We start from the raw sequence: 27708 nt of genomic DNA, 5'->3' as shown, positions 1-27708 counted from the left end.
GTTCCAGGAGAGCGGCTCTGGCGGCTCTCCGGAGGAAGCCCTGGGCCTGGAGGGGAGGGAGTGCACACCCGTTTCCCTCCATACCAACTGCATTAGGAAAACCACCCAAACTGTGGGCTCAGAACCGAGCTGTAGGTTTGCATAGTAATTTGCGTCATTTGCATAGAGCGCGGAGGCTGCGGCGCTCCCAGGCCATTCCGAGCCGGAAAAGTTCCCGAAGGAGCCCCGCTCCCTCTCCCGGTTCAACTGTCCAGCCCCCTCTCCCTACCCCTCACGCGCACCCCACCCGCATCCTACCCCGCCCCCGCTTCCAACTCCTTGCGCTAAGTTCCCGCACCTCGCCCCACCCCCCGCTTTGACTCCGGTCCTGCCAGCCCCGACCTCCATCCCAAGGCCGAGGGCCCCCTCTGCTGTCGTCCGCGGGTAGGGCAGCCGCAGAGCTCATGGGGCAGAGAAGAAGGGCTCCCCCAACCGACCATCGCCCCACCCCTTCCAGTCCAGCAGGGGCCAGGGCGAGGCCTGTACATGGGTGGACTTTGCGAAGGGGTGAGCAAGGAGGGGGTAGGGCCCTTCTGGCCCCGGGGCGAAGGGTGGGGTTCTAGAGAGGTTCTCTCCTGGAAGCCAGGCCCCTTTCCCCACGCTGGGTTGGTTGGCCCTGGCAGCTGGTTCCCCCATCAGTCCGCAGATTCAGCTCTCTCGAGGTACACCCCACGTGAAACGCTTGACAGTTACAGCTGCTGTTAGAAGCTTATTCTAGGCCCAAGGCAAGGCAGCACCGTCCAACCCTAATACCAGTCTCCAACCCCACCCTGAATGCCCACCACCAAGGCTAAGACCTTTGACATTTTCTAACACCAGTCTCTGGAATCTGGCAAGAGATACAGAGAGGAGTCACCCAATCTGGATCTCCTGACTTCCTCAACAGAGACCTACACACAGGCGCGCCATGAAACTCACACGGATACTCTCACATGCTTGCAGGCACACTAGTGCACAGAGATCCCCCAGAACCACATAGACAGAGACTCGGAGGGAATATGGTGAAGGTATGTACTATCCTTCCCCATCTAGTCAAAGGGAAAAAAAATCTTAGTATTAACTGAAAAATTTAAAAATCACTGCAACTTGCTCATCTTTTCCTCTCTAGCAATCTCTTGATGTCTGATGTCTGTGACCCTCCAAAAGGCTCTGTCCATTTCTCTCTCCACCCCCAACCTCGGTCCTACTTTCTTTCCCACCTCCTCTTCCTCCTGGTTCAGAATACTTGCAAAATGCTTCCAGAAACCACCGTGGCAATAGCTGTGCCCTGGGGCGCAGTGATGGTTCAGGACCTCAGACCAGCAATGAGCAAGGCTGCACATTTGTGCACAAGACACTCACTGACACACCCACTCAACCCACATCTGACCAGGACCAGGGGCTCTCCTGACCAGCTAGCAGATGCAATCCCAATTTTACCAAATTCTTTATTGAACAAAAAATCAACAGCAAACGTTGTCAAACAGGAAGCTCAAACAGGGCAGGTGGGTAGGGCTGACCATCCTCTCCTTGCAGCCCCACCTCTCTCTGGAACAGGCTTCAACACTAGTGAGGGCATCAAAACCCCTGTTCTGGTGGGTAAGGAGGGTCAGGCCTTTCTAGGGAAGGGACACTCAGAGCCAGCTTCATCTGTAGGCCCCAAAGAGGAGTCAGGGGCTGGGCCAGGGGGCTCTGGAGCTGCAAGGGCGCTAGACAAACGCTGCAGAGGGCGGGGGATGGAGCTCTTGGTCTGGGGGCACAGTAAGGCTTGGAGCTGGTGACTCATGGTCGCCAGGGATTCGAGGTGCCGGAGCAGGGCTTGGTGGGGACAGGAGTCCCTGTGGAAGTGCTGGCCACGGCCAAAGCCATGACCAGCTGGTGCTACTGAATAGGGATGCTGGGACTGGCGCAAGCCTGGCTCTGGGGGCCACTGCCCTCGCCCAGGATGCTGCCAGTTTTCAGGCTCTGGCCAGAGCCTCCCCCTGCCTCTGGGGGGCCTCTGCCAAGCAGAGATTCCCCTTGGAGCTATACTGCCCCTGCCCTGGCTCTGCTGCCAGGCACCTCCTGGGGGAGGGGTGCCCTTCAGGGGCACATTCGGCCTCCTGTCATCTGGCTGATAGTATCTCTTCTCCACCTTACTGTTGAAGGAGACCATCTTTTGAACCTTCCCCAACCAGGGGCTGGACCCTGCTGTGTCTGGAAGCCCTTCCTTGGGGAGCAGCACAGCCAGCAACAGACTTGAGTGAGTCACCTCCAGACCTGGGGAAAGGAGAGGGGAGACAGGAAGAGCCCAAAGGCCTGCGGGGAAGAACTGTGTTCAGCTTAGCTGCAGCAGATCTGGAGCCTACATCCCAGGAAGGGCTTCTTCACAGTGAGATGGGGCCCATGAGATGCTGGGAAAAGTAAGTAGGAAGGTGGGGCTGTCTCGGAAGATTTGAGCTCTGCGGGATCAAGGCTTATCTGGCTGAGGCTGGGGTATGGATTGTTTGACCTGAAGACTCTACAGACTCAAAGTCTACCTCATTGTCTCAGGACATGGAGCCCCAAAAGGCCAAGCGCTTTGCTCAGGAGTGGGCAAAGCGCCCACTGCCACCCTCGCTGCTTTCCTGAGCCACGCTGTGGAGGGTGTCCATGCACAGAGGCCGAGCTCGACCCCCCGTGGCTGTGGTGAAACATCCCTCCCTCCTCTCTGAGGTGACATTTACAGTCAAGTGTGTGTAGGTCCTGACTCTGTCCTGCTGCCTGGGTCAAATGTGGCTGTCCCTGGAGTTTCTCTTCAGGGGTGCCTACCTTGAGAGGCAGTGTGGTGTGGTGGTTAGGGGCCAGGTTTCTGAAGCCATGTTGCCTGGGAGTGAAGCCCAGTTCTGCTGTTGACTGACTATGTGACTTTGGACAAGTCATTCTGCTGTTGACTGACTGTGTGACTTTGGACAAGTCATTTGCCTTCTTCCTCCCTCAGATTCTTCTTCTATGAGATGGACAGTCTAGTCTAATAGTACCATTCTCATAGGGTGATTCTGAGACTACAAGAATTCATCTAGGTAAAGCTTTTAGAACAATGGCTGGCACGCAGTTCATGATAGCCAAGCGTGAGCTATTACTGTCATTGTACTCACATTTGCCTGGCTGGGTGAGGAGTTCCCTTCTGAGATGTGCCTGCCTCTACTGGGTGACTGTGTCAACCGTGCCTGGTCTGGTCACCAAGTGAGCAGAGGCAGGGTCTGGTATGGGGACTGGGCACTCACCTGGGCCCCCCAGAGGGCGCAGCCTGGTGGGCAGGGGCTGGAAGGCAGGCAGGGGCAGCAGGACCATCCCCATGTGCTCCACAGAGGCCAGCCCGTGGCGCTGCCTATCATTGAGGTATGAGTAGAGCAGGCGGCAGTTCTGGGTGTCCCGGGCCCCATGTGGGCACAGTCTGATCACGCAGACGTCCTGCGGTGGCAGGAGGAGAGCAGCTGTAAGCGCAGTCATCCTCTGCTCCTGCCAACACCCCTGGGCTCCCTGAAACCCCTGAGAACCCCATGAGAAAGTATGTCTCCATCTTCCAGAGGAGGAAACAGAGGGACCTGTCCAGGGTCACACAGTGAGTCTGCAGTCACTCTGGGAACTAGACCCAGATATCCAAGCCAGGCCTCTGCTCTAGAAGTGGAGAGGGAGGTGGGAGTGAGGTACTAGGAAAAGAGGGGGTGCCCAAGAGTGGGCAGGTACCTTGGCCTTGGCTGGGCAGATGCTGGCCAGAAGGTCCCAGACAATGTTGGAGGGGATGCAGCCTGCCGAGCGGATCACGGTGGGCAGAGCCTAGGGGCAGGAAGGATGGCCAGTCAGCCCCCCAGCTTCCCACCCACTCAGGGTGGACACATTCCCAGCCACCTGGAAGGCTGCAGCCTGTGGCAAATATGGGCAGGCAGTGTTCCAGGACCTTCAGTGGCTGCCCAGAAAGCTCTAATTGCCCCATGGAGGTCTGCAGCCTGTACTGGCTAATCTACAACTTCTCCAAAGCCCCTCCCTCCCTCCTCTATCCTCTGCTCTCATCCGACACTTTAGCTGATCATTAAGTCACTCAACGATCACTCCTAAAACCCTCCTTTGGGCCCTTCTTGCTATGGGTGACAGGGAGTCCTTCACCCTGTTTGTCTCTGTAGGAATGGGACCAACATCTCATTTGCCCCCATGCCTTGCACAGGGCCAGGCACAGAAAGGGGTGCCCATGAATTGTTTTAGAATGCATGAGTGAAAGAGAGAGACAGAGAGAGGCTGCCTGGGCTGGTCAGTGTGTAAGGGAATCCCTGGCGAGGAGGGCAGGTGCACCTGGACAAGCCGACAGCTGTGTCCCGAGACCAGCTGGGCCCTGGCCCGGAACCGCTTGATGGAGAACATGTCCAGAACACCTTCCCAGGGTGGCAGGCAGGGCAGGGCCTTTGTGGGTGCAGCAGGCACATGGAGCCCAGATGGAGGGACCCTAGAGGGAGGGACAGAAGACAGGGCCAGACAGAGCAGGCCATGAGGACTTCCCCGGCACCTCCTTTCTTTTCAGAGCAGATCCTGTGTCCCCACTGTGGGGACTGGAACACTGGCCCAAGCTTGGCCTTGTGCAGGGGGCTGCCAGGAGGCTGGGATGATTAGTTCCATTGCACAGATGGGGAAAGTGAGGTTCCCAAGGGAGGGAAGACTTGCCCAAGGCCACATAGAAAAAGCCAGTGCTATATCTGTTGCACCAGGTGGTGGCCTCCCCCTCAACCCTGCTGGGTTATCCACCTCCCTGCTCCCAACCCCACACCTGTCCTGTGGTTCCGTGGGAGGCAACTCCCTGGTTTTGGCCATCTCTGGAGCAGGCATAGGAGTTTGGCTTAGGGCTTTCTGGAAGATATTGTCCCCGCAGCTCTTGGCGGCTTTGAAGGAGCCTAGCAGCTCATTCGAGGGCTCCCAGTCTGCAAATAGCAGAGGCAGGAGCTGAAACAGGGGCAGCAGCAGTGCTGAAGCCAGCCCAGGGCTTTAGAGCCAGGGTTGAACCAGGTTCTTTTCTAGGTGACCTGGGGCACGGGCACCCCTGCTCTGCCACCCTCTCCCCAGGCCACAAATCCCTGTTGCTGCTGAACTGCATGCTCAGCCCCAGCCTGGCCGCCACCCCTGCACCCCTCCCGTGTCCCCTCCCACCCATGCAGATGTGGCAGTTGGGGTCTAAGAAGTGGTGGTCATGCTGCCCCGTGGTGTCCTCTGATGCGATGGGCAGGGCCTGTGGGCTGCAGTCCATGAACATCTGCGGTCCCTGGGAGGCAGAAGACAGAGGGGCAGGCTGAAAACGTGGCTGGGGATGCCAGGAGGCCTCCATGGGTAGGGGGCCCCAGGATGTGGTTTATTTTTCTCAATAATAAATGTTGTTTTATTACCAAAATACTGTGAACTCATAAAGAAAATTTGGAAAACACCAAAACTTGAAAATTAAAAAGAAAATCACTTCTTGTCACACCACTCAGAGACCACTGTTGATATTCTGGGTATTCCTTTACAATCTTTTTCTTTTTTTTTCTTTTTTTTCTTTTTTTCTTTTTTTGTTTGTTTGTTTTTTGAGACAGAGTCTTGCTCTGTTGCCCGGGCTGGAGTGCAGTGGCTTGATCTCGGCTCACTGCAACCTCCACCTCCCCGGTTCAAGCGATTCTTCTGCCTCAGCCTCCTGAGTAGCTATAGGCGTGTGCCACTATGCCCAGCTAATTTTTGTATTTTTAGTAGAGACGGGGTTTTACTATGTTGGTTGGCCAGGATGGTCTCCATCTCTTGACCTCATGATCCACACACCTCGGCCTCCCAAAGTGCTGGGATTACAGGTGTGGGCCACCGTGCCCAGCCCTTTATAATCTTTTTCTATACACAGGGTTTGGGGGTCCTTTTCCTGAAACAGCTGGGATCAAATATTCAACTTGGTGTTCTCTTTTTGTTCACTAATAATAGCAGAGGCATTTGTCACATCATATAGTCCCCGTAGACACTGCTGTGATGGGGTGAGACTGGAGTGGACGTCTCACCTCTGTTGCTATACATTTGGGTCATTTCCAGGTTTTCACTATTACTAAATAGCACTGAGGACATTTTTTGTGCAGAAAGTAGTTTCCTAAACTTTAAATTATGTCCTTAGGACAAGATTTCAGAAGCAGATGACAGAATCAGGGAGAAGGAACATTTTAAAGACTCTTGACGTCTATTGCCAAATCACTTTTTTTCCTCATACTAGAAATAGCTTTAAACATAAAACAATCATTGCTTTAGGAAGGTTTAAAGAGATTTTGAAACTCTACTCTTATCAGCCACCTCCAGAACAGTCTCAAAGCACAGGCTTTGGAGTCAGCCAGCCTGGGTTCAAATCTCAGCTTCCCCACCGCACATATGTGACCTTGGCGCCAGGTTCCTCATCCCAGAAATGGGCAGGGAATAGCACCAACCTCCTAGGCCATTGTGAGATGTGAATGAGACACTGCTTGTAAAAGGTGCACACAGTAGGTGTTCAATAAACAGTAAAGATAGCTATCATGTGTTATTTTCCCCTCCCCTCCCCTTCCCTCCCACCTCCTCTCTCTCTTCCTCTCTGGGGCTATCTAGGTCTTTCTCCTACATTGCCATTCAGTTTGTTCAGGGAATACAAACTGATTTAGACTGAGGAGCAGCCACACCCCTTAGGGATCCTCTTGGCACAGGTAGAGGGTCTCCCAGTCATTGGCCTGAATATTAATGGTAGGAGTGGGGAACAGGGATTTCTGTCGTTCACTGTCACTTCCCCAGTGCCTAGAACCGTGCCTGGCACCTGGTAGGTGCCCCATAAATATACTGACTGACTGAATATAGTTAAAGGGACCTGCCCTGCACCCCTCTCCTGAACAGGCAGCTGATGAGACCCAGGTGAACATCTGACCCACAGAACATTCAACTACAGCCAGAGTGGCCTTCTGAGAGTGACCGAAGGGAGCCAAGGGAAAGTTCTAATCAACTGCAGGAGTCTGAGATGATGGCTTCATGGATTCTGGGGCTGCTGAGCCACCATGTCAGGCTATGTGCAAGCCGGGGCCAAGGGAGAGGAAGGAGCAGGATGGACAGGAGGATGGAGCAGATCCTCAGCGCCAAGAGCCCTAGACTATTGTCACTCCCGTTGGCTTCCCAGGTCTGAGGACAAGTTCCAGGAGGCCCTCTGGACGGACTGCCAGGGTGCCGGGTGGTTCCCTGCCTGGAGCATCCCTAAACCAATCCACTGAATACAGTGGGTCTTCATTCCTTCCATCTGAAAAAGTCACTGCCTGGAACAGCGCAGCCTGCTGCTTCCCAGCAGAGATCTGGGCAGAATGCCAGGTTGGGGATGACTATGATGATGGGACTTAATACCACTCATGTGGGGGCCTTGGGGTGAGGCCAAAAGGAGGAGGACCGACAGTGACAAGGCGCTGGCAGGCCTGTGCCAGCAGCACTGTCCCACCCCATGTTCCCCTATGCGTTAAGGATCGCTGTCCCCGTTTTATCACAAACAAGGTGGGCCTCAGAGCAGTCAGGTGACATGCCCAAGACCACACTGCTGGTGAGGCGAGGCGTGGGACCCCCAGGCATGGGCTCTGCCCAGCACCAGGTCAGGCTCCAACTTACCACCAGATCCTCCAGGGTCAGTGTCTGGTCCATGTCCCGCTGAATCTCCACTTCGCCCTTGTGGGTCATTTTGGAGGCTGGAAGTCTGCACGGCTCCTTCTGTTGCTGCTCAATGATATTCAGGCCCTGAAGAGGTGGAGCAGCCCAAGCTGAGCCCAGTTAGGGGGCCTCTGGCCATCAAAAGCCCAAGTGCTCACTTTCCTCCCTTGAGGCCCCTCTCTTGTGGTTCCCCTCTCCTCAACACTTTTACTTCCGCCATACCCCTCCTCTGGGAAGCCCTCCACCCTTAGCGCTACCTCTCCATATTCCACTGATTCACCCTTCAAGTCCTGCCTCCTCCAGGAAGCCTTCCCGGATTTCGCTTTCACCCACAGGTCAATTCAACCTCTGACGGTACCTCATCCTTTTCTGGGAAGGGTGTGGTGTTGCTGAAAGAGTGCAGGCTCTGGAGTTCCCACTGGGCCATTAATAAAGATTCATAAGATGGTATGGCCTGGGGCAAGCACTTAGCTGCTCTAAGCCTCAGTTTATCTGTTCTGTAGGAATTTAATTTAAAGCACTATATTAAACAACATATATAGAGTGCTTAGCCTGGAACATGGCTCATAGTAAATGCTAGTTGTGAGTCTTACTGTCGATCAATGTCACTCTATCTGCAATACTTCCTGAAAACCTGTCTCTCCTTTTCTAACAACCCCTGGAGAACAGGAGGTCTGCTCCTGTCTGGTGGGATCAGCCTCGTGGGCGTGAGATCTGTGCAATCGCACAGGGCCCTGCACTTAGGAGGCCCACGCTTGGTTTAGCGCTCTGTTGTTGTCACCTTGAAATTCTTAGCAGTTGTTGAACAAAGGGCCCCACATTTTCATTCTGCACTGGCTCCCGCAAATTACAAAGCCAGTCCTGATCCCTGGCCCCCACAGAGCCTGGACAGAAGCTCAGCCTATAGTGGACAGATTCACCTGATGGACTCTTGGTTATTCATTCTAATCAGTTCAGTGTCTTCCAGAGCAGGGGCTGGAGTGCCTCGCCCCATCCCAGTGGCCTCAGCCCCTAAATCAGTCCCTTCTTCTCTCACTGGGCCACCAACAAACATGAGGTGAGCATTCTCCAAAGCCTGCTCAGTGCCACAGCTTCCCTGTCCCAGAGCAGTTCCCAGGCAGGGAGAGACCCATGGATACAGGGTATATGGGGACACAGCTGTGAACCCAGGGGCTATGGGGCCCCTCCCCCAACCTGGGGTACCAGGAAGACCTCCAGGCTTTTCCAGGGCATCTGAAGCTGGGATCGGAAAAGAGGTACCTCAGGACTTCGGACTCTAGGTCTCACCACAGTCCTCTCCCAAGCCCCCCACCCCACAGTCCAGCTCAACTGAAAACCAAGTGTGTCACATCTCTACCAAGCTCTCCATTCCCAGTCCCTTTCATTTCCACCCCTTCTCCTGTTTCTCTTGTGGGGAGGGTCTCTCTGACTCCCTGTCTGCCTTCTCTGTTTCCTTGTTTCTGTCTTTCTGAATTCCTCCTCCCTCCCTCCCTGTCTCTGTCTCTCCCTCTTCCACTCTCAGGCCACCCACTCTGCCCCCACATCCCCTCACCCATCCCGACTGGGCTCAGCACTCACCCTTTTCTCCTCCTGGTCCCGCCAGCGGGCCAGCTCCTGGGGGGCCAGCTGCATCGAGCTCATCCGCACCAGGTCGTAGGGGGTGACATCTCCATGAACCACTTTGAGAAACAAGTCCTGGGGGGGGCAGGGGGCAGGGCTGCACCACACGCTGAAAGAGCTCCCCCACCCTAGCATCCTGCAGGGGCTCTGAGATTCAGAGGGGACGCAGCCCAGCCCAAAGCCCTGCTCACCAGGTTCCTGGGGTCCCGCAGGTTGAACAGCAGGCTGCGATACTTGGTCTTGTACCGGCCATTGGTGCCTTGCGTCAGGTCCCAGAGGGCTGCCTCAATGCCAGCAGCAATGCCCTCCACCACTTCCTCACTCAGCACTGGGTCTGGGAGCTCCCGAAGGCTGTGGAGGCTAGGGCAGGGCGGGGGCACTGAGCCCAGGAGGCTCTCCAGGCACTTAGTCCCAGAGGGAGGCAGATGGGTGGGCGGCAGGGTCTGGGCCAACTTGTTCCTGTCGTGGGTGTTTCCCTGCAGGAACCTACTTATTCTCACCCCAACTCTGTGAGGAGGAAATAGGATCATTCTCCTTTTATGGATGGGGTTACTGGGGCTCAGGGAAAATAAGAGGCTTACTCACAACTGTGTAATTAGTGGCAAAAGCAAGATTTGAAACTCGATTGTCCGACTCACCAGCCTGTGCCCCGTCTCTGGCTCACGGGATGTGTGGAGGGGAGGAAGCCGGGGTCAGGTCAGAGTAAGGCAGGAGTCAGGGGGAGAGAATGGAGCCCTGGCCCTCGGTGTCATCTGTCATTGACTTGCTGTGTGGCCTTTGCAAAGTCCAACCCTCTCTGAGCCTTGGTCTCCCCATCAGCAAATGACAGCTCTGGGCTCAGATCTCTGAGCCGCTCCCAGCACACACTCTATGTGAAAGCATTTGCTGCGGGTGACATTGATGTGGATGGACCTGAGCCGAGGCTGAGAGCTGCAGCAGCTAAGTGGGGAAGCACAGCCTTAAAGCCAGAGAGACCCAGCTTCAAATTTCAGCTCTCCACTGGCTCTTGGTGTGGGCAAGGGACCTGGCACAGCTACCAAATGAGGTTAGCCAGACACCCAGAAGCCCTTAGAACATGGCAGGGCCCTGGAGGCGGGGGCGTGTGAGGGGCGGCCCTTGGGATGTCAGGGGAGTGGGGAGCAAGGCCTCACCGAGTCCATAGTACCTCCTGCATGGAACGGACAACAGTGCCCCGCACCCCAATATACAGGGATGGCTTCTCCTGTTGGAGCTGAGCTGTAGGGAGAGAGCGTCACAGGCTCCCAGGGGTGCCCAGGGGAAAGGGGAGGGGGCTGACTCAAGGCTGATGGGTTTAGGCAGACAGGAGAGGGGTCCCACCCTCAAAGACCTAGACCCCTCCCTCTATCTGTCTGGGAGCCAAGCCCAGGCAGCCAGTGGCCCCCACCCCTTCCCCCACCCCTTTGGGGAGGAGCTATAGGCTGATGGGATGCGGGGAGAGAAGAGTCATAGCAGGGGCTGGACCCAGGAGCTGGGCCTGAGTCCTCCCCAGACCGCAGCAGTCTCTGGAAGCAGAAGAGGCTCCCTCCAGGGCCCTTCACCTGAGTCCTCTGGCTGCTCCGGAAGAGAATCCTCTTCAGCCTCCATTGGGCCACTCTGTAGGGGAGGCGTGAGGAATTGAGGCTGTGCTGGTGGGCCTGGCCTTCCAGCCCAGGGGACACTGCTTCCTCTAGTCACCTCCCCACTCCCACGTCCTCCCTGACCCATGCTCCAGTGAAGGAGGCACATGGCTGGGGCAGAACAACTCGCCTGGGAACATGCAGGGTCCGAGCTGGGGTCGCCAAGGGCCAGGGAACCGCTTCTTGGAGGGTAGAAGGGGTCAGAGAGGCCACCAGGGTCCCCTGCTGTGCCTCCTGAAGGAGAAGGCTGGAAAACCTTGGGGCAGGGAGCAGACAAGCTATTGGCCAGAAATGGAGGCCAGGGACTGTTCCCTCCCCAGATGTACTGGAGGCCCAGCCCCTCCCTCCTCCAGTCCACCCTGAATTCAGAGCTGCAGAAAGTAGTACACATGGAGCCCAGGCCAGCCATGCAGGCTGGGGCCGAACCCTGCCTCTGGCTATTCTGAATGACCGCGAGCAAGTGGCACCCTCTCTCTGAGCCTCAGTGACATCTCTGTGAATCAGGTGTGAAGGTGCCTCTCTCAGCAGGATTAAATGACGTCACTTGTTCTGTACCTGGCACCCAGCAGGGCCCTGCACCATGGGCCTTTTCTTCCTTCTGAGCCTCTGGGCAGGTGAGGGTGAGCTGACCTCCATCAAGTCCTCTAGAACCTCCAGCTTTGGTGGCAGCTGCCCCCCTGCCTGGCCGTGGCTGATGGCCCCCAGGAGCTGGATCACTGGCCCGGAACCCAGCTGCGGGGGAGATCGCACTTCAGAAGCAAGCGGGGCCAGCCGCTGTCCCCGCCTTCAGAGTGCTCGCCTCACCTGTAATTGTTGAACGTCTCTCTCCCACTGGAGTGTAAGCTCCGTGAGGATAGAGAACATGCCTGTCCTGGTCCCCACTGTATTTGCAATGCTTGGAAAAGGCCTGGCACATAGTGTTCAGTGAAAGTTTGCTACCTGGCTAGCCTCTGTCCCAGGAGAGGGGCCTGTCTCCATCCGCATCCTTTCTCAACTTCCCCCTTAACCCCCAGTCACATTCATAGTTAACTGAACTCTGTGCCAGGACCCTCTCACTCTTCTGACCACAGATGCATCTCATCAGGAGGGACATACCTTGTTCTGACTCCCCCTCCTCCTGCTCAAAGCTCTGTCATGCCCCTTTCAGGGGTCACTGACTTGTTGTCTGCCTCTCCCTTGAAGCAGCCAAATGCAGGCATCTGTAAGGCTTACACTCTGTAAGGCTGCTGATCACTCCTCTATTGCCCGTAAAAGAAATCCCTTCATGACCATTTCAAGGTGCAAAGTAGATTTTGTTCTTCTAATGAACTACGGAATCTGTCCCGCTCGGCTTTTTGCTATGGCTGCCAGGAAGCTCAGTGTTAACTTTGAGCCTGGCAGGTGTACCTTTCCAGGATTGGTAGAGAGCAAGGTGTTGTTGTAACAAGATCCCCCTCCTCCTTCCTCTTTTCTTGCTTTCTTTAGGCTTTTAGCCCATTTTAAGCGTGTTTCAATTCTTTTCATTTATTGCAAACCACAGGGAATTGTTTTAAAAGTAGGTGAGTCTGAAAACTAATCCTTGAATGAATGATCATGAAATGGTCAGGTTCCAAGGTCTGCAGGAAACTAAAAGTCTAAGATCCAACATTATAGAGGGAGGGGAGCACTAGGATCCACTTGGGGAGGGCAGGCTGGGTGGGGGTAGGATCTCCACATCTACTGTGGAGGAGCCCTCCCACTCCACCCCACCTGAGGCAAGGGAGGAAGAAAAGCAATAATAAAATGTAAAAACCTACGTAGCACACAAGCTTCACTCCATGGGGTATTTTCACTTCCTCCTTGGAGAGAAAGAGGATGCAGAGATTAGAATCCAGAGGACCCAGCCACCCCATGGCAGGGAATTCACAAAAAGAAGACATTCTTGTTGAAAGGGTGTGTGTTCAGTGTTCACTGAGTTGTACTTACAGCAAAAAGTTGTCCATCAAAGGGGAAATGGTTAATAAAAAATATGTCCATCAGGCCAGGTGCAGTGGCTCACGCATGTAATCCCAGCACTTTGGGAGGCTGAGGCGGGTGGATCACCTGAGATCAGGAGTTCAAGACCAGCCTGGCCAACCTGGTGAAACCCCGTCTCTACTAAAAATACAAAAATTAGCTGAGCATGGTGGCGGGTGCCTGTAATCCCAGCTACTCGGGAGGCTGAGGCAGGAGAATAACTTGAACCCAGGAGGTGGAGGTTGCAGTGAGCCAGGATCGTGCCACTGCACTCCAACCTGGGCGACAGAGTGAGACTCCATCTCAAAAAAAAAAAAAAAAGGCCCATCAAAGGGAAATGGTTAATAAATGGTGACACTTCGTACTACGAATTCTATGTGGCTTATAAAGGGTAAGGAAGTCATCATAAAAATTACCACTTGTTGAGGGCTTATGAAGTAGCTGGCCCCACAGAAGCACATCATTCATGCTATTAAGGTCTCAGAATGACACCATGAGGTATATACTATTTCTATCCCCATTTTACAGATGAGGAAACTGAGGCTCCAAGAGGATCTGAAAAGTCCTATAGCTGCTAAGCTGCAGAGCTAGTATTAGAACCTAGCTCTGTCTGACTCCAAAGCCCAAGCACTTAGCTGTGGGGCTATGTGGAGACATGGAAAGATTCATGGAAAGATGTCAAGAAGTATTATTGGGAGAAAAAGAAAAAACAGGTTACAGAACAATATCTGTTGCATAAGCCCATTTATGTAAATATATATTTACAGATACATAATAGAGGTTATCTCTGGGGAATGAAATTCCAGGGAGACTTTCACTTTCTACTTGTAGGAACTTGGGTATTCATGTTATTCAAAATGAGCATGTATTTCTTTTACAACCGGAAACATATTTTTTTATTAAAAACAAGTTCAGAACAATACGTGTGGTGTGCTACCATTCGTGTTACAGACCGAATGAATTTTAAAATTTGTATTTGCTTGAATGCACATAAAATATCACAGGAAGTATCTGCAAGAACCTATCTAACCCAGGCTGCCAGTAGGGAAGCAACTGGGTGCCGGGAAAGATGAGTTTCACTTTTTTTGTTTTTTTGAACCATGGAAATGAATCAGTCTTTCAAAAAAGTAAACTGAGAAAGAGGCAGAAAAAAAAAACAAAGAAAACAGGGGTGTGGGAAGAAGAGCAACAGGAAGAATATCAAGACCAGCCCTTCACAGTTCAAAGCCTTTTGGCTGGCCCCTGTCTCAGGGGTCCTAACGTCCATGTTATGAGGCTCCAAAACAACAGGCAGGAGAATGAGACGAGCGAAGCCTTTCAACACTGGACTATCAGACCAGAATACAAACTATGTATGTATAATATGTTTAAAGAAATAAAAGAAGGAGATGAACACATGAGTGAAGGACAAAAAAACTACAAAAAACAACCGGGCAGATTTGATCGGGAACCAAACACGACTTCTGGGAATGAAAAATATAACGATCTTAATTAAAATTTAAAAACTCAATATATAGATTTAATAGCATATTAGATGCAGCCGAAACAAATTAGCTAACTGGACAACACATTTAAATAAATTAAATGTGTTGCACTTTGTGAACACTGTGAAGCACTCAGAGACACATCACGCCTGTAATCTCAGCACTTTGGGAGGCCGAGACAGGAGGATCGCTTGAGGCCAGAAGTTTGAGAGCAGCCTGGGAAACATAGCGAGACCCTGTCTCTATAAAAACAAGAAAAAAAAAAATAGCCAGGCATGGTGGTGTGTACCTGTAGTCCCAACTACTCAGGAGGCTGAGGCGGCAGGATTGTTTGAGCCGGAGAAGTCAAGGCTGCAGTGAGCTATGATCACACCACTGTACTCTAGCCTGGGTGACACAGCAAGACACTGTCTCAAAATAAAGGAAAGGAAAGGAGAGGAGAAGAAAAGAAAGGAGAAGAAAGGAAAGGAAAGGGAAAGGAAAGGAGAAGAAGGAGGAGGAGGAGGGAAAGAAAGAGAAAGAAAGAAGAAAGAAAGGAAGAAGGAAGGAAGGAAGGAAGGAAGGAAGGGTGAAAATGATTAATCTAAAGTTCCAGAAGGAGAGAGGAAAGAGAATGGGTAGAAGCAGTGTTTAAAGAAATAGGGCTAAGAATTTTTCAAAATTGATAAAAGACAAAAATTTACAGATTCAAAAAGCTCAGTGAATCTCAAACAGAATAAATAAAAGGAAATTCATACCTAGACACATCAACACTCATGATAAGGAGATCCTTACACGCATAAAGAGAAAAAATAATAGCTAACACTTGACTAGCACTTAAAATGTGCTACATCTGTGGCAAGTGCTTTACATATTAGTTAATTTAATCCTCACCATAATCTTATGAGGTACTGGTACTGTTATCTCCCCCATTTTACAAAAGAGGAAACTAAGGCACATAGAGGCACAGGGAGGTTAATCAGCTTGCCCAATGTCACACAGCTAGAAAACCAAAGAGCTGGGATTTAAATCCAGACAGTCTGATTCCAGAGGCCATAACTTCAACTACTATTCTATGATCCCATTCACCAAAATACCTTTCATCTATAAAGGAATGGCAATTAGACTAACAGCTACTTTCTCAATAGTAATAATGAAAAGCAAAACATAGAAAAATAATATTTTCAATGTGCTTAAAGAAAATAACTATCAATTGTGGACCCAGACAAAATACTTTTCAAGAATAAGGAAGAAATAAAGATACTGTAGAGAAAAATCAAGAGAGCTGTTATTTTTCTTGATAATTTTGCTTTGCTCAATAAACAAAATGCTAAAAGATAAACCTGAGGCAGAAGGAAGGAAAAACAATCCCAGATAGAAAAGATGAGATGAAAGGAAGAATTTTCAACAAAGAAAATGATGAAGATGTTGTTAAATCTAAATAAACATTGATTGTATGAAACTATAATAACAGTGTGTAATTTGGGGATTTTTTTAAAAAAAAGATAGGACTAATTTACTGGATAACAACAACACACAAATTGGAAAGGTACGCGCTTGGAATTAGAGCATTCCAAGATCCCTATATCATTTTGGAGTAAGACAAAGATTGTAACTACCTTTATACTTTGATAAGTTAGTTATTTGTGCTCAAATTTCTTTTTTCTTTCTTTCTTTCTTTTTTTTTTTTTTTTTTTTTTGAGATGGAGTCTCGCTCTGTCACCGAGGCTGGAATGCAGTGGCATGATCTTGGCTCACTGCAACCTCCACTTCCTGGGTTCAAGCGATTCTCCTGCCTAGGCTTTCTGAGTAGCTGGGACTACAGGCGCCTGCCACCACACCCGGCTATTTTTTTCTTGTATTTTTAGTAGAGACAGGGTTTCACCGTGTTAGCCAGGATGATCTCGATCTCCTGACCCTGTGATCCACTGGCCTCGGCCTCCCAAAGTGCTGGGATCACAGGTGTGAGCCCCGAGCCCGGCCTGTGCTCAAATTTCTAAGAGAACCACCAAAAAAATATAAACTGAGGATAGGAAACATCTAAACTACTAGAGGGATAAAAAGGAGTAAGAAAAAATAATCCAAAAGGAGGCAATGAAAGGGAGAAAGTGCTGAAATGCAAAACATACACAAAGCACAAAACAGGCCGGGTGCAGTGGCTCACACCTGTAATCCCAGCACCTTGGGAAGCTGAGGCGTGAGGATTGCTTGAGCTCAGGAATTCGAGACCAGCCTGGCCAACACAGCCAGACCCTCGCCCTACTAAAATTTTTTTTTAAAGAGCCAGGCACAGTGGCATGCACCCGTAGTCCCAGCTACTTGGGAGGCTGAGGTGGGAGAATTGTGAGCCCGGGAGATCAAAGCTGCAGTGAGCTATGATCACGCCACTGCACTCTAGCCTGGGCAACAGAGTGAGACTGTGTCTCAAAAAAAAGCACAGAATAAAATGGTAGGAGTAGATGTAAATAAATCAGTAACTATAACAAATGTAAATGTACTAATACTTCAGAAAAATACAAAAATTATCAGACCTTTAAGGAAAGAAAATAGTTATAAAGTCTTTATGAGACCCATTTCTAAAACATAATTATGCAAAAAGGTTAAAATAACAAAATGGAATAATATACAAACAGGCAAATAACCAACCAAAATAAAGCTTTGTAGCTATATTAATAATCAGATAAAACAGATTTTAAGGCAAAAAATAATTAGAGGGCAAAGACTGACTACATAATGATATGTAGTTTTACCAGGAAGCTATAACAACTCTAAACTTATAAGCATCTAATAGCATAAGCTCAAAAACTATAAAGCAAAAAAAAAACTACAAGCAAAAAGACAAATCCACCATGAGAGCAAGAAAATTTCATGTATCTCTCTAACTATTGATAAATAAAGCTGACAAAATAATCAGTAGGAATAAAAAATAATTAATGAAATCAACAAGCTTCATCTGTACATATATATATAAATATATACAGAATATTAATCCTAATAACTAGAGAATACATATTATTTTCCAGTATACATGCAACATATATAAAAATTGAGCAAAGCCTGGGCCAAAAAGCAAATATCAACAAATTTCAAAAGACTTTTTTAGATCAGCACTGCCCAACAGAAACATAAGCCACATGTGTACTTTTAAATATTCTGGTAGCCACATTTTAAAAAGTGAAATTAATTTTGTAGTTTCTTTAATTCATCATATTCAATATATTATCATTTCAACATGTAATCAATATGAAAACTTTTTTTTTTTTTTTTGAGATGGAGTCTCACACTGTTGCCCAGGGTTGGAGTGCAGTGGTGTGATCTCGGCTCACTGCAGTCTCCGCCCCCCGGGTTCAAGTGATTCTCCTGCCTCAGCCTCCTGAGTAGCTTGGATTACAGGTGCCCACCACCACGCCTGGCTAATTTTGTTTGTTTGTTTGTTTTCAGTAGATACAGGGTTTCACTATGTTGGCCAGGCTGGTCTCAAACTCCTGACCTCATTATCCGCCCGCCTAGGCCTCCTAAAGTGCTGGGATTACAGGCGTGAGGAACCTCGCCCAGCCATGAACAACTATTAATGAAATGTTTACTTTTTTTTGTACTGAGTCTTTGAAATTCAGTGTATATTTTACACTTACAGTACATCTCAATTTGGACTAACCAAATTTCAAGTGTTCAATAGACACAAGCGGCCAGTGGCTATCAGACTGGATAACTCAGATAAAGACCAACTTCTCAGACCACAATATCATTAAGTTAGAAGGCAATAAAGACAAAAGCAACAAAATATGTTTGGAAATTAAGAAATACACTCTTAGCCAGGCGTGGTGGCTCACGCCTGTAATCCCAGCACTTTGGGAGGTCAGGCGGGTTGATTACCTCAGGTCAGGAGTTTGAGACCAGCCTGGCCAACATGGTGAAACTCCATCTCCATGCTAAAAATACAAAAATTAGCCAGACGTGGTGGCACACGCCTGTGATCTCAGCTACTTGGGAGGCTGAGGCATGGGAATTGCTTGAAGCTGGGAGGTGGAGGCTGCAGTAAGCCAAGATAGCACCAGTGCACTCCAGCCTGGGAGATAGAGACAGACTCTGTCTCAAAAGGGGAGGGGAAGGGAGGGGAGGGGAGGGGAAGGGGGGAAGGGAGGGGAGGGGAGGGGGAGGGGGAGGGGAAGGGAAGAGAAGGGAAGGGAAGGGACTTTTAAATAACAGGTCAAAGAAAAATTGTAATTAAAAATGATAAAATATTGAGATTGAATGATAAGACTGTATGTAAAGTCTATGAATGCAGCAAAAGCGATAATTAAAAGGTTCCTTTATAGCTTTAAATGACTTTATTAGAAAGGAAAAAAGGCAGAAAACTAATGAACTAAGCATAATTTTTAAGACTTTATAAATAGTAGCATAAACTGAACGGAAGGTGACACTGACAACAAACATACAGTGGAGAGGATGAACAAACCAAAAATCGGTTCTTTGAAAAAACTGACAATTGTCTGACAAGATTGATTAAGGAAAAGAGAGGAGGTATAACTAGCTAAAATTGGGAATGTATAATTACAGGTGTGCAGTCCTTAAAGATAAGAGGCTATTGTGAAATACTGTATGCCAACATGCCAATAAATTTGAAAACTCAGATGAAACAAATAGATATCTAGAAAAGTATAACTTACCAAAATTGATTCAAGAGAAAAACAACACTGAATAAACCTATAGCCACAAGATAAATTGAATCAGTAGGGAAGGAAACACCTTCCCTAAAGAGAACATCGGTCCATACTTTTTTTTAACCAGCCATTCTATCAAAATGTCCAAAGAACAAATAATTCCAATCTTAAATACATTATCCCAGAAAATAGAAAACAAAAAGATAATCCACAATTCATTCTATGAAGCTAGCAAAACCCTGATACCAAAATCTCACAAGGATAGTATAGAACAAATCATTTCAGGCCAGTTAATTCATCCATTGAAAACCCCAAACAAAATATGAAATTGAATTCACAAAATACGAAAAAGATATAGCATTACCAAATTGGGTTTGTTCCAGCAAGGCAAGAACTTAACATTTAAAAAAACTTAATATTTAAAAAAAACCCCACTAACTCCTTAAATTAACGTTAATAAATTCGAGGATAAAAATCATACTATTATCTCAGAAATGGAAAAAACACATGTGATTAAATGCACTGTGCAATAATAATAATTATAATAATTGTAAATATTGTAATTGTAATAATTATAATAATAATTGTAAATAATTAGCAAACCAGGAAGAGAAGGGAGTTTCCTTTACCTGATAAAGGGCATCTATATAAATAACATAGCAAGTGTCATACTTAAGGTGAAATGATGACCACATTTCCTTTAAAATCCAGAATAAGTCACGGGTTCCTTGCTATCACCATTTCTATGCAACACTATACTAACAGTCTTAGCTAGTACAGTAAGGAAAGGGAAGGGAAGAGAGATGTAAAGAACTGGAAAGGAAATAACAAAAACTGTCATTTGTCTACATAGAAAACAAACAAAATCCAAATAGATAAATTATATAGATTAATAAAAGCAAGATTTCTGGATGCAAAATCAATAAACAAAACTCAATTGTGTTTTTACATGGGAGAAAGTGTAGAAATGCAAAACATATGCAAAGCACAAAACAGGCCAGGCCTGGTGGCTCATGCCTGCAATCCCAGCATTTTGGGAGGCCGAGGATCACCTGAGGTCAGGAGTTCAAGACCAGCCTGACCAATATGGTGAAACTCCGTCTCTACTAAAAATACACAAATTACCCGGGCATGGTGGCGGATACCTGTAATCCCAGTTACTTGGGAGGCTGAGGCAGGAGAATCACTTGAACCTGGGAGGGGGAGGTTGCAGTGAGCTGAGATCATGCCACTGTACTCCAGCCAAAAAACTTTTTAAAGAAAAGACTTAATAAGAATAACCAAAATGCATGAAAAGATGCTCCTTAGTAAGAGGGCAGTGGAAATTAAAACAACATTGAGACACCACAGCATATCTCCATTTCAGCAAAAAACCTAAGTCTGGTACCATCAAGGGCTGGTGAAGATGTGAAGTCACCAGAACATTCATACACTGCTGATGGGGGTGTATACTATTTCAACCACTTTAGAAAACATCTGGCACCATTTAAGTTGAAGATGTGTCCACTCTATAACCTGGCAATTCCACCCCAGAAAATATTCCCTGGAGATACTCTTGCCCATATGTACCAAAAACCATACAAAACTATCACAGCAGCACTATATGTAGTAGCCAAAAAAAAAAAACACCAAAAAACCCAAATGTCCACATGGAGTCAACAAATAAATAAATTGGGGCATATTCATCCAATGGGGATACTTGGTGCCAACACTTAGGAACTGTGTGATCTAGGGAAAGTTACTTAATCTCTCTGTGCCTCAGTTTTCTCATCAGTAGCATGAAGATAATACCAGAATTTACCTCATGGTGTTGGGGCAACGATCATTATCACTATTCGAGACTCTTAGAACAGTGCCTGGAACAGAACAAGCTCTCTCTGTAAATGCCTGTGTTGATAAAGTTCCTTGGTCCCTGCCCTGGAGAAAGGCCATCCTGACACTCGACCACCCTGCAGGCTCTCCATTTCCATTCAAGCTGGCCTCTCCCACCTGGCTCCCGTTCCACCTGTAACCCCCACCCTCTACTCCTGCAACACTCCAAGCTGCCTCTTGCAATGCAGCTCTGCAGAGCACTGCCCTCTTCCTAGCAAGCCTCTCCTACTTTCTCACCTGCTGAACACCTACTTCCCTTGCCTAGACCCAGTTTAGACAGCCCCCTCCTCTGCCCTCCCCTCCCCTCTGGACATCCACAGTCCACTGGGCTTCAGTCTGTATTTCAATTCTCTGGTTAGTGGCTTTCTCCTCCCACTAGACTGTAAGATCCCTGGACGAGCCCCCTCCTTGTTCAACAAATTATAATAAAGCCCCGTGAACAGTCAAGTTATGCAGGACTGGAGTCAAACCCTGGCTCGGCCATTTACTCGCGATGTGGCCTGAGTGAGTCACTTAACTTCTCGGAAGCCCAGTTTTCTTACTTAGTAAAATGGGGATATTAGTGTTGATTTTTTTTTTTTTTTTTTTTTTTTTTTTTTTGAGACAGGGTCTCACTCTGTTGCCGAGGCTGGAAGGCAGGGGCACCAGTACAGCTTACTATAGCCTTGACCTCCTGGAATCAGGTGATCCTCTCACCTCAGCCTCCCGGGTAGCTGGAACTACAGACACAAGCCACCATGCCCAGCTAATTTTTGTATTTCTTCTACAGACAGGGTTTTGCCACATTGCCCAGGCTGGTCTCCTGAGCTCAAGCAATCCACCCGCCTTGGCCTCCCAAAGTGCTGGGATTACAGGTGTGAGCCACCACGCCTGGCCGACATTGACCTTTAATGGTTAATGTAAGGATTAAATGAGATGACATACTTGAAGCTCTCAGTCTATAGTAGGCACACTAATGAAACGAGCTCCTCTTAGGCTGCTCTTCTGTTAGGAAGACACTCTCCTCCTTCACTCACGTCTTGACACTTTGCAGCTACAGACAGCATACCTTGAACCAGGGATTCTGGGTCAGGCCAGAGGAGCTGTGTGCCTCCCTGGTTATGACTGGTGGAATGCGAGCAGCCCAGGGTCACTGGCAGAGCTGCCCCCACCCACACACACCCACTGCTATCCCACCCACAGAGCAGCTCCAAACCTCACTGGCCACTGTGGGGCCCAGGATGGACAAGAGAATGGCATCCAGTCCCCCTCCCATCTCTCCTCCAAGAGTCTCTGGTTCATGCCAGAAGAATACAACACGGCCAGCCTCTGATATCAGACTCCTGGCAGTTCTGGGGCCCAGTTCATTCTCCCCACTTCATAGAGGAGGCAACTCAGATTCAGAGAAGAGACATTTCTAAATGTCTAAAGTCTTTTTGCAGCCAGGCGCAGTGGCTCATGCCTGTAATCCCAGCACTTTGGAAGGCCGACGCAGCGGATCACCTGAGGTCAGGAGTTCGAGACCAGCTTGGCCAACATAGTGAAATCCTGCCTCTACTAAAAACACAAAAATTAGCTGGGCATGGTGGCCGACACCTGTAGTCCCAGCTACTCAGGAGAATCTCTTGAAACCAGGAGGCAAAGGTTGTGGTGAGTCAAGATTGTGCTACTGCACTCCAGCCTGGGTGACAGGGCGAGACTCCCATCTTAAAAAAAAAGTAAATTAAAAAAAAAAAAGTCTTCTTGCCACTGAGCTTAAGAAAGGAAAAAAAAACGTTAAACTCATCTAAATGTCTGAAGACATGTCTAAAGTCACCCTGTACTAAGAGGCAGAGCTTGACCTTGAACCTGTCTGCCCCTGCCACAAGCCAGGCTGTCTCCAGGGGAAGGTGCTAAGGCCCTAAACGTGGCTCCAGACCAGCCGGGCACTGTGCCCCCCATTGCCCAGGCCCCACTCAGCCCTGTCTGCAACCACCCGCCTGTCCCTGTCACAGCCCAGATTCAATTCTTCTCCCGCAGCTGGTACTGGTTGTCATGGCAACGAGTTGTTTGGAAAGCTGTGGGATGATGGGCTGTGCCGCAGTCAAGGATGGAGCCTGGAGGAGCCAGCAGTCATGGGCTGCTTCCAGTCAAGCCAGGCAGGAAGCTGGCTCCACCACCACACTCAAACCAGCCCCCTTAAAGGCTGCAGACCCCGGAATCCCAATTCTGGGCATCTGGTCCAAATAAATCATGTGAAGAAGGGAGGAGCCAGACGCACAAGGATGGTCACCCCTGCACTACTTACAGCAGGATGAAATTGCTTATGTCACTAACAGGTAACCTATTTGAGTATTTTTCTTGCACCAAGCACTGTGTTAAATGCCAAACATGTGTCATCTCATTTCATCCTCACCACCTCCCTAGGAGGTAAGCACTCTTCATACCCACATTTTGCAGATGAGAGAATTACATTTGAAAAGGTGAAGCCACTCCCCTCGGTTGTTCAGATAGTGGCAAAGTCAGGACTGAATGTTAGCCTCTTGGCCTCCAGGGCTCATGCTCCTCACTACACTACAGTGGTTGGAAATGAGAAGAGGAAGTCCCAGCCCTCATCCCGACAGCGCCTGTGCCTGCGACAAATACATCCATAGACAGCTATGACGCAGGGCTCAGGAAAAGATCAAATTCGGCAGAACAAGGTGAACCCACTGGGAAAGATCTTCAAATACTACAAGAACTTACAAAACCAAGCAAAGTCCTGGAACAATAAGGCATAATAGGAGCCTATTTATAGGTAAAAAGGCTTGATGCATAGTGGAAAACAGCTCACTGGTTCTATTTTACTAATTGGCTGTTTGGCCTTGAGTACTCATGTCACCTCTCAGAGCCTCAGTGTTCAGATCAGTGAAATGGGTATATGTCAATAGAGTCTACCTCATAGGCTTGTTACAAAGATTGCAGATAAAGTGCTTAGCACAATATCCAGCACATGTTAAGCAAGCCAGATGCTGCTACGACTGTGCCGATACCACAGAAAATACACAGAGAAGGCAGTGCAGTGAGCTCTCAAGACAGACCGCCTAGGCTTGTACCCTTGCTCCCATTCACCAGCTGGGTCTGTAACCTCACCTCCGTGGACGTCGTGTGAAGATTAAATCAAAAACATCTAGCACATCATGCATATTCAATAAATGTGATGAAAATCCAACTATGTGAGAAATATACACCAAAAACAAGTAGAGTCTTCTTCTGCCTTTGGTGTATAAATGTTAGCTATGATTATTAATAAAATGATGATGATTATAAGTAAAAGAACAAAGGAAAGGGAAGTGGTGATATAGGGAACATGGCTGGTCACTGACTCCCTAGCTATGTGAGCCTGGAGAATATTATTAACCCTCTGAGCCTCAGTTTCCCCATCTGGTTATATGGCGCTAACGCCTATCTTACAGGGTAACTGTGAACACTAAAGGAAAAGCAAATTTAACACGAATTAAGCAATTTACCTTGTGCCTTGTGCTGTGCTAGGCACCTTTTTTTTGTTTGTTTGTTTGTTTGTTTTAGACAGAGTCTTGCTCTGTCACCAGGCTGGAGTACAGTGGTGCGATCTCAGCTCACTGCAACCTCTGCTTCCCAGGTTCAAGTCATTCTCCTGCCTCAGCCTCCAGAGTAGCTGGAACAGGCATGTGCCACCACGCCCAGCTAATTTTTGTATTTTTAGTAGAGACAGGGTTTCACCATGTTGGCCAGGATGGTCTTGATCTCTTGACCTCGTGATCCGCCTGCCTCTGCCTCCTAAAGTACTGGGATTACAGGCGTGAGCCACTGCACCAGGCCTAGGCACATTATTTTATACCATAATCTCATTTAATCCTTGAAACAACCCCATGAAGCTGCAATTAGTATCCTTTTTTTACAATGAGGAAACCTAGAGAGGTTAAGAAAACATCCCACAGTCACTCAGCTAGGAAGTGGGCAGAGGCAAAATTCGAACCCAGGACTGACTCCAAAAGATAATGACCCCTCACAAGGATTCAGCGAATGTAGTTTATTTTCTCTTTCCCGGTTTGTGGGCCTCATTTTACCCAGTTTAGTTAATAGGGATGTGAGAATGTTCATGAAGCGCCCATTTAGCTTAGCTTTATTAAATTCCACTGCCAAGTATGCTATTGAGAAACATGGCCAGGCCCTTCCTATCCCAAACTCTCAGACTCAGCTCACCAGTCTGGGGCAGCCTCCTGGGCTGGGTTCCTCTGGCCTGTCCTGGTGGGAGTTGTCTGAGCTTCTGTCTGTGCCCCGGTCTTGGGCACAGGGCACTGGACCTTTCTTCAGGTTCTTAGTGCCCTTGGATCTTCTCTGCTCCATGAACGGGCCTGAGCAGGCCCTGCTGGCTTCAGTATCCAGGGAGGAGCTGAGGCCGCCCAAGGGCTCCCAGGAGCTGGCACAGGTGTCAGCGGGGGCAGCGAGTCCTTGCTCCAGCCTTCCCCTGGAAGCTGGCTGAGCCTTGGCCTCCAGCTCCTCCTGGTCCTGTGCTGGAGCCCGGCCTTCATCGCTGCCAGCCCGCACGACACACACAGCTTCTTGCTGCTCTGCAGAGGCCTGTGCTGACACCCCCAGGCACAGTGCTGCGCTCTGTGGAGGAGCCTGTGCAGCTGAACTGAGGGACTCCCCTCCACTGGGCACTGGGAACCCGACAGGGCCACAGGGGCTGCCTGGCTGGGGCCCATCCCCTGTAGCGGGCAAATATCCAAATTTCTCAGTCCCTGAGGCACATCCTGCCCCACTTTCACCTGGCTCTCCAGGCCCAGACCCAGTGTCTTTTGGAGAGGGAGGTCTGCAAGGGCCTCCCAAGGACTCCAGTTCAGCAACTTGGGGAGGGTCTCCCACAGACAGGAGGTTGTCCCCACGAGGGCTCTGATCAAGCCACAGGAAGTCACCAGCCCCTTCCTCACACTCTGAATGAGCCCCTTGCTTCCTCCATTTCTTTCTTACCCTCACAGGGACTGGGCCTGGTGAGGACGTCAGGGGCCTTCCAGGGGGCTCCTCTTTGCTGAGTGTGGGGCTTCTTCTGTCACACCCTGGAGAACTCATTCCACCGTCTCTGGCCTCCCTGGGCCTGGGGCAGCTCACCTCCTCCACCTCTGCAAGCCTCTCCCTGCAGACCAGAGCTCTCTCTGGGAGACCAGCAGACCTGCTACAAAGTTTCCTGGGGCAACTGTCATCTAAGATGTCACACAGAGAAACCTGGAGCCTCTTGGAGGTCAGAGCTCTCCCCTGAGCAGGCACCGAGGGCAGCTGCATGTGGAGCCCAGGAGCCAGCATCGAGCCCCGGCTCTGTACCACAGCTAGCAGCTCCAAGACCCCTGGCCGGACCTCAGCAGCACCTGCAGCCCAGGAGCTGCCACCTCGAAGGGCCTCCTTCCTGGGGATCTTCCTTCTGCTGCCAGCCCTGACTCCGGGCCCAGAGCTTGCTCCCGGCCCATCTGGTGACAGGCCTGGCATGGAGCTGGCTCCTTCCATGTTCTGTAAAAGCTCACAGTTGTGTTGGGGACTGAGCACAGGGTCTCCTGTGCTGGGGCCTTCAACGTCCCCCTCCTGGGACATGTCTGTCCACCTACCTGGGCCAAAAGCACAACACGGGCCCTGTGTGGAGACAGAAAGAGGAGACTTTGTCTTGGAGAGTCCGACCTGTCAGCCCGTTCAGTGGGAACTGGGAGGAGCCCCTCTTCCAGCCAGCTCTCCCAGACCCTTCCACTCCTGAGGCCTAGGGGTGAGCACTCCAGGGAGGGGAGCACCCAGCAGGAGCTGGTGTCCTGGGTGAGGGTGGAGAGGCCTGCCTCCAAACAGGGCCGAGCTACAGTGGCCTCCAGGGTCTTCTTGTCTCTGAGAGTTCACACATTCGCTTAAATGGGACCTAATAAGATACCATTTATTTATGACTTATGTGCTTATTTCATTTCATACTGGCAGCCACAGGTGAGGACACTGAGATTCTGAGATGTTAAGACACTCACCCAAGGAAGCACAGGAAGTGGAAGGGCCAGGAGTCTCTCTCCCAGTTCTCACACTGCGCAAGGAGCAGATACTGAACGGGGTTCGTGCCCATAACCCTTCTCGTCTCTCTCCCATCGGTCCCGTTCTGAAAGGCGCCCCACCCAGGTTCCCAAGCCTTACTGGGACGGTTCCCCAGCATCCAAGAAATCCGGGCCCCATCGGTCGCGTCGCTCTCACCTGGGCTTCCCTGAGTTTTCCCTCCTGGGGTTCCACCCACTAGCTGAAAAGGAGCTGGGATCACGTGATGCGGGGGAGGGAGGCCCTTGCTGAGGGATAGGGGCGGAGTCCCTGATGATGCGCAAAGGGCTGCTCCCCAGGCGTGCTGGCGTTCCTGCCCCGGCAGAGGGCGCCCTCTTCCTCCTGAGGGCTTCCTGGAGGAGGTGCCAATCCTGGCTCCCAAGCAGAGGTAGGTGGGTGCATGGGGCAGCGAGGGGCCTTGGCTGCCTGCCTGAGAGTTTAACTTGATCCTACCGCAATAGTCCCTGAGCCAGTAGGACAATGTCAGAATTACCTAGATTTTTTGCCTAATTTTATTTTATTTTATTTTTAAACTTTTATTTTAGGGTCAGAGGTCCATATGCAGGTTTTTAATATAGGTAAACTTGTGTCATGGGGGTTGTTGTACAGATTATTTCGTCACCCAGTTATCAAGCCTAGTACCTAATATTTATTTTTTCTTATCTTCTACTGCCTCCTACCCTCCACCCTCAAGCAGGCCCCAGTGTCTGTTGTTACCCTCTTTCTGTCCATGTGTTCTCATCATTTAGCTCCCACTTGTAAGTGAGAACA

General features: G+C 49.6%; 1 protein-coding gene across 5 annotated transcripts; it reads right to left on the bottom strand.

Moving 5' to 3' along the window:
* Positions 1-1449: 1449 nt before the first annotated feature.
* SPOCD1 (SPOC domain containing 1) lies at positions 1450-27168 on the bottom strand. Of its 5 annotated transcripts, none has more exons than XM_016958084.3 (16): positions 27097-27168; positions 25087-26508; positions 12710-12751; positions 11490-11666; positions 11065-11190; positions 10857-10911; positions 10449-10533; positions 9489-9657; positions 9256-9372; positions 7639-7764; positions 5173-5284; positions 4796-4946; positions 4327-4477; positions 3727-3816; positions 3264-3450; positions 1450-2277 (listed from the first exon to the last, which is right to left on the bottom strand). In XM_016958084.3, exons 2-16 carry the CDS (start codon positions 26467-26469, stop codon positions 1628-1630), a joined length of 3621 nt encoding a protein of 1206 aa, XP_016813573.2. In that variant the 5' UTR covers positions 26470-26508; positions 27097-27168; the 3' UTR covers positions 1450-1627. The 5 variants fall into 5 exon arrangements, with proteins under 5 accessions (XP_016813573.2, XP_063659784.1, XP_063659782.1 ...); XM_063803714.1 differs by having other exon boundaries at positions 9489-9648; XM_063803712.1 differs by having other exon boundaries at positions 27040-27112.
* Between the last annotated feature and the right edge of the window lie 540 nt (positions 27169-27708).

The sequence above is a fragment of the Pan troglodytes genome, chromosome 1 (genome assembly GCF_028858775.2).
Source record: "Pan troglodytes isolate AG18354 chromosome 1, NHGRI_mPanTro3-v2.0_pri, whole genome shotgun sequence".
In the NCBI taxonomy this organism is placed as follows: Eukaryota; Metazoa; Chordata; class Mammalia; order Primates; family Hominidae; genus Pan; species Pan troglodytes.
The sequence above is the reverse complement of the archived record's forward strand: the minus strand, read 5'-3'. Positions and strand labels throughout refer to the sequence as shown.

Bases quoted from the DNA above. Each gene is read 5' to 3' on its own strand.
- SPOCD1 (XM_063803712.1), bottom strand. From the start codon at position 27,078: ATGGGGCCCGGATTTCTTGGATGCTGGGGAACCGTCCCA. The intron at 12,752-25,086 runs GTGAGCTGAGTC...TTTCTCTCCAAG, and splicing joins CAGGAGGCTGCCCCAGACTG to GAGGAAGTGAAAATACCCCA. The intron at 4,478-4,795 runs GTGTGGGGTTGG...CCCTCCCTCTAG, and splicing joins CCCACGGAACCACAGGACAG to GGTCCCTCCATCTGGGCTCC.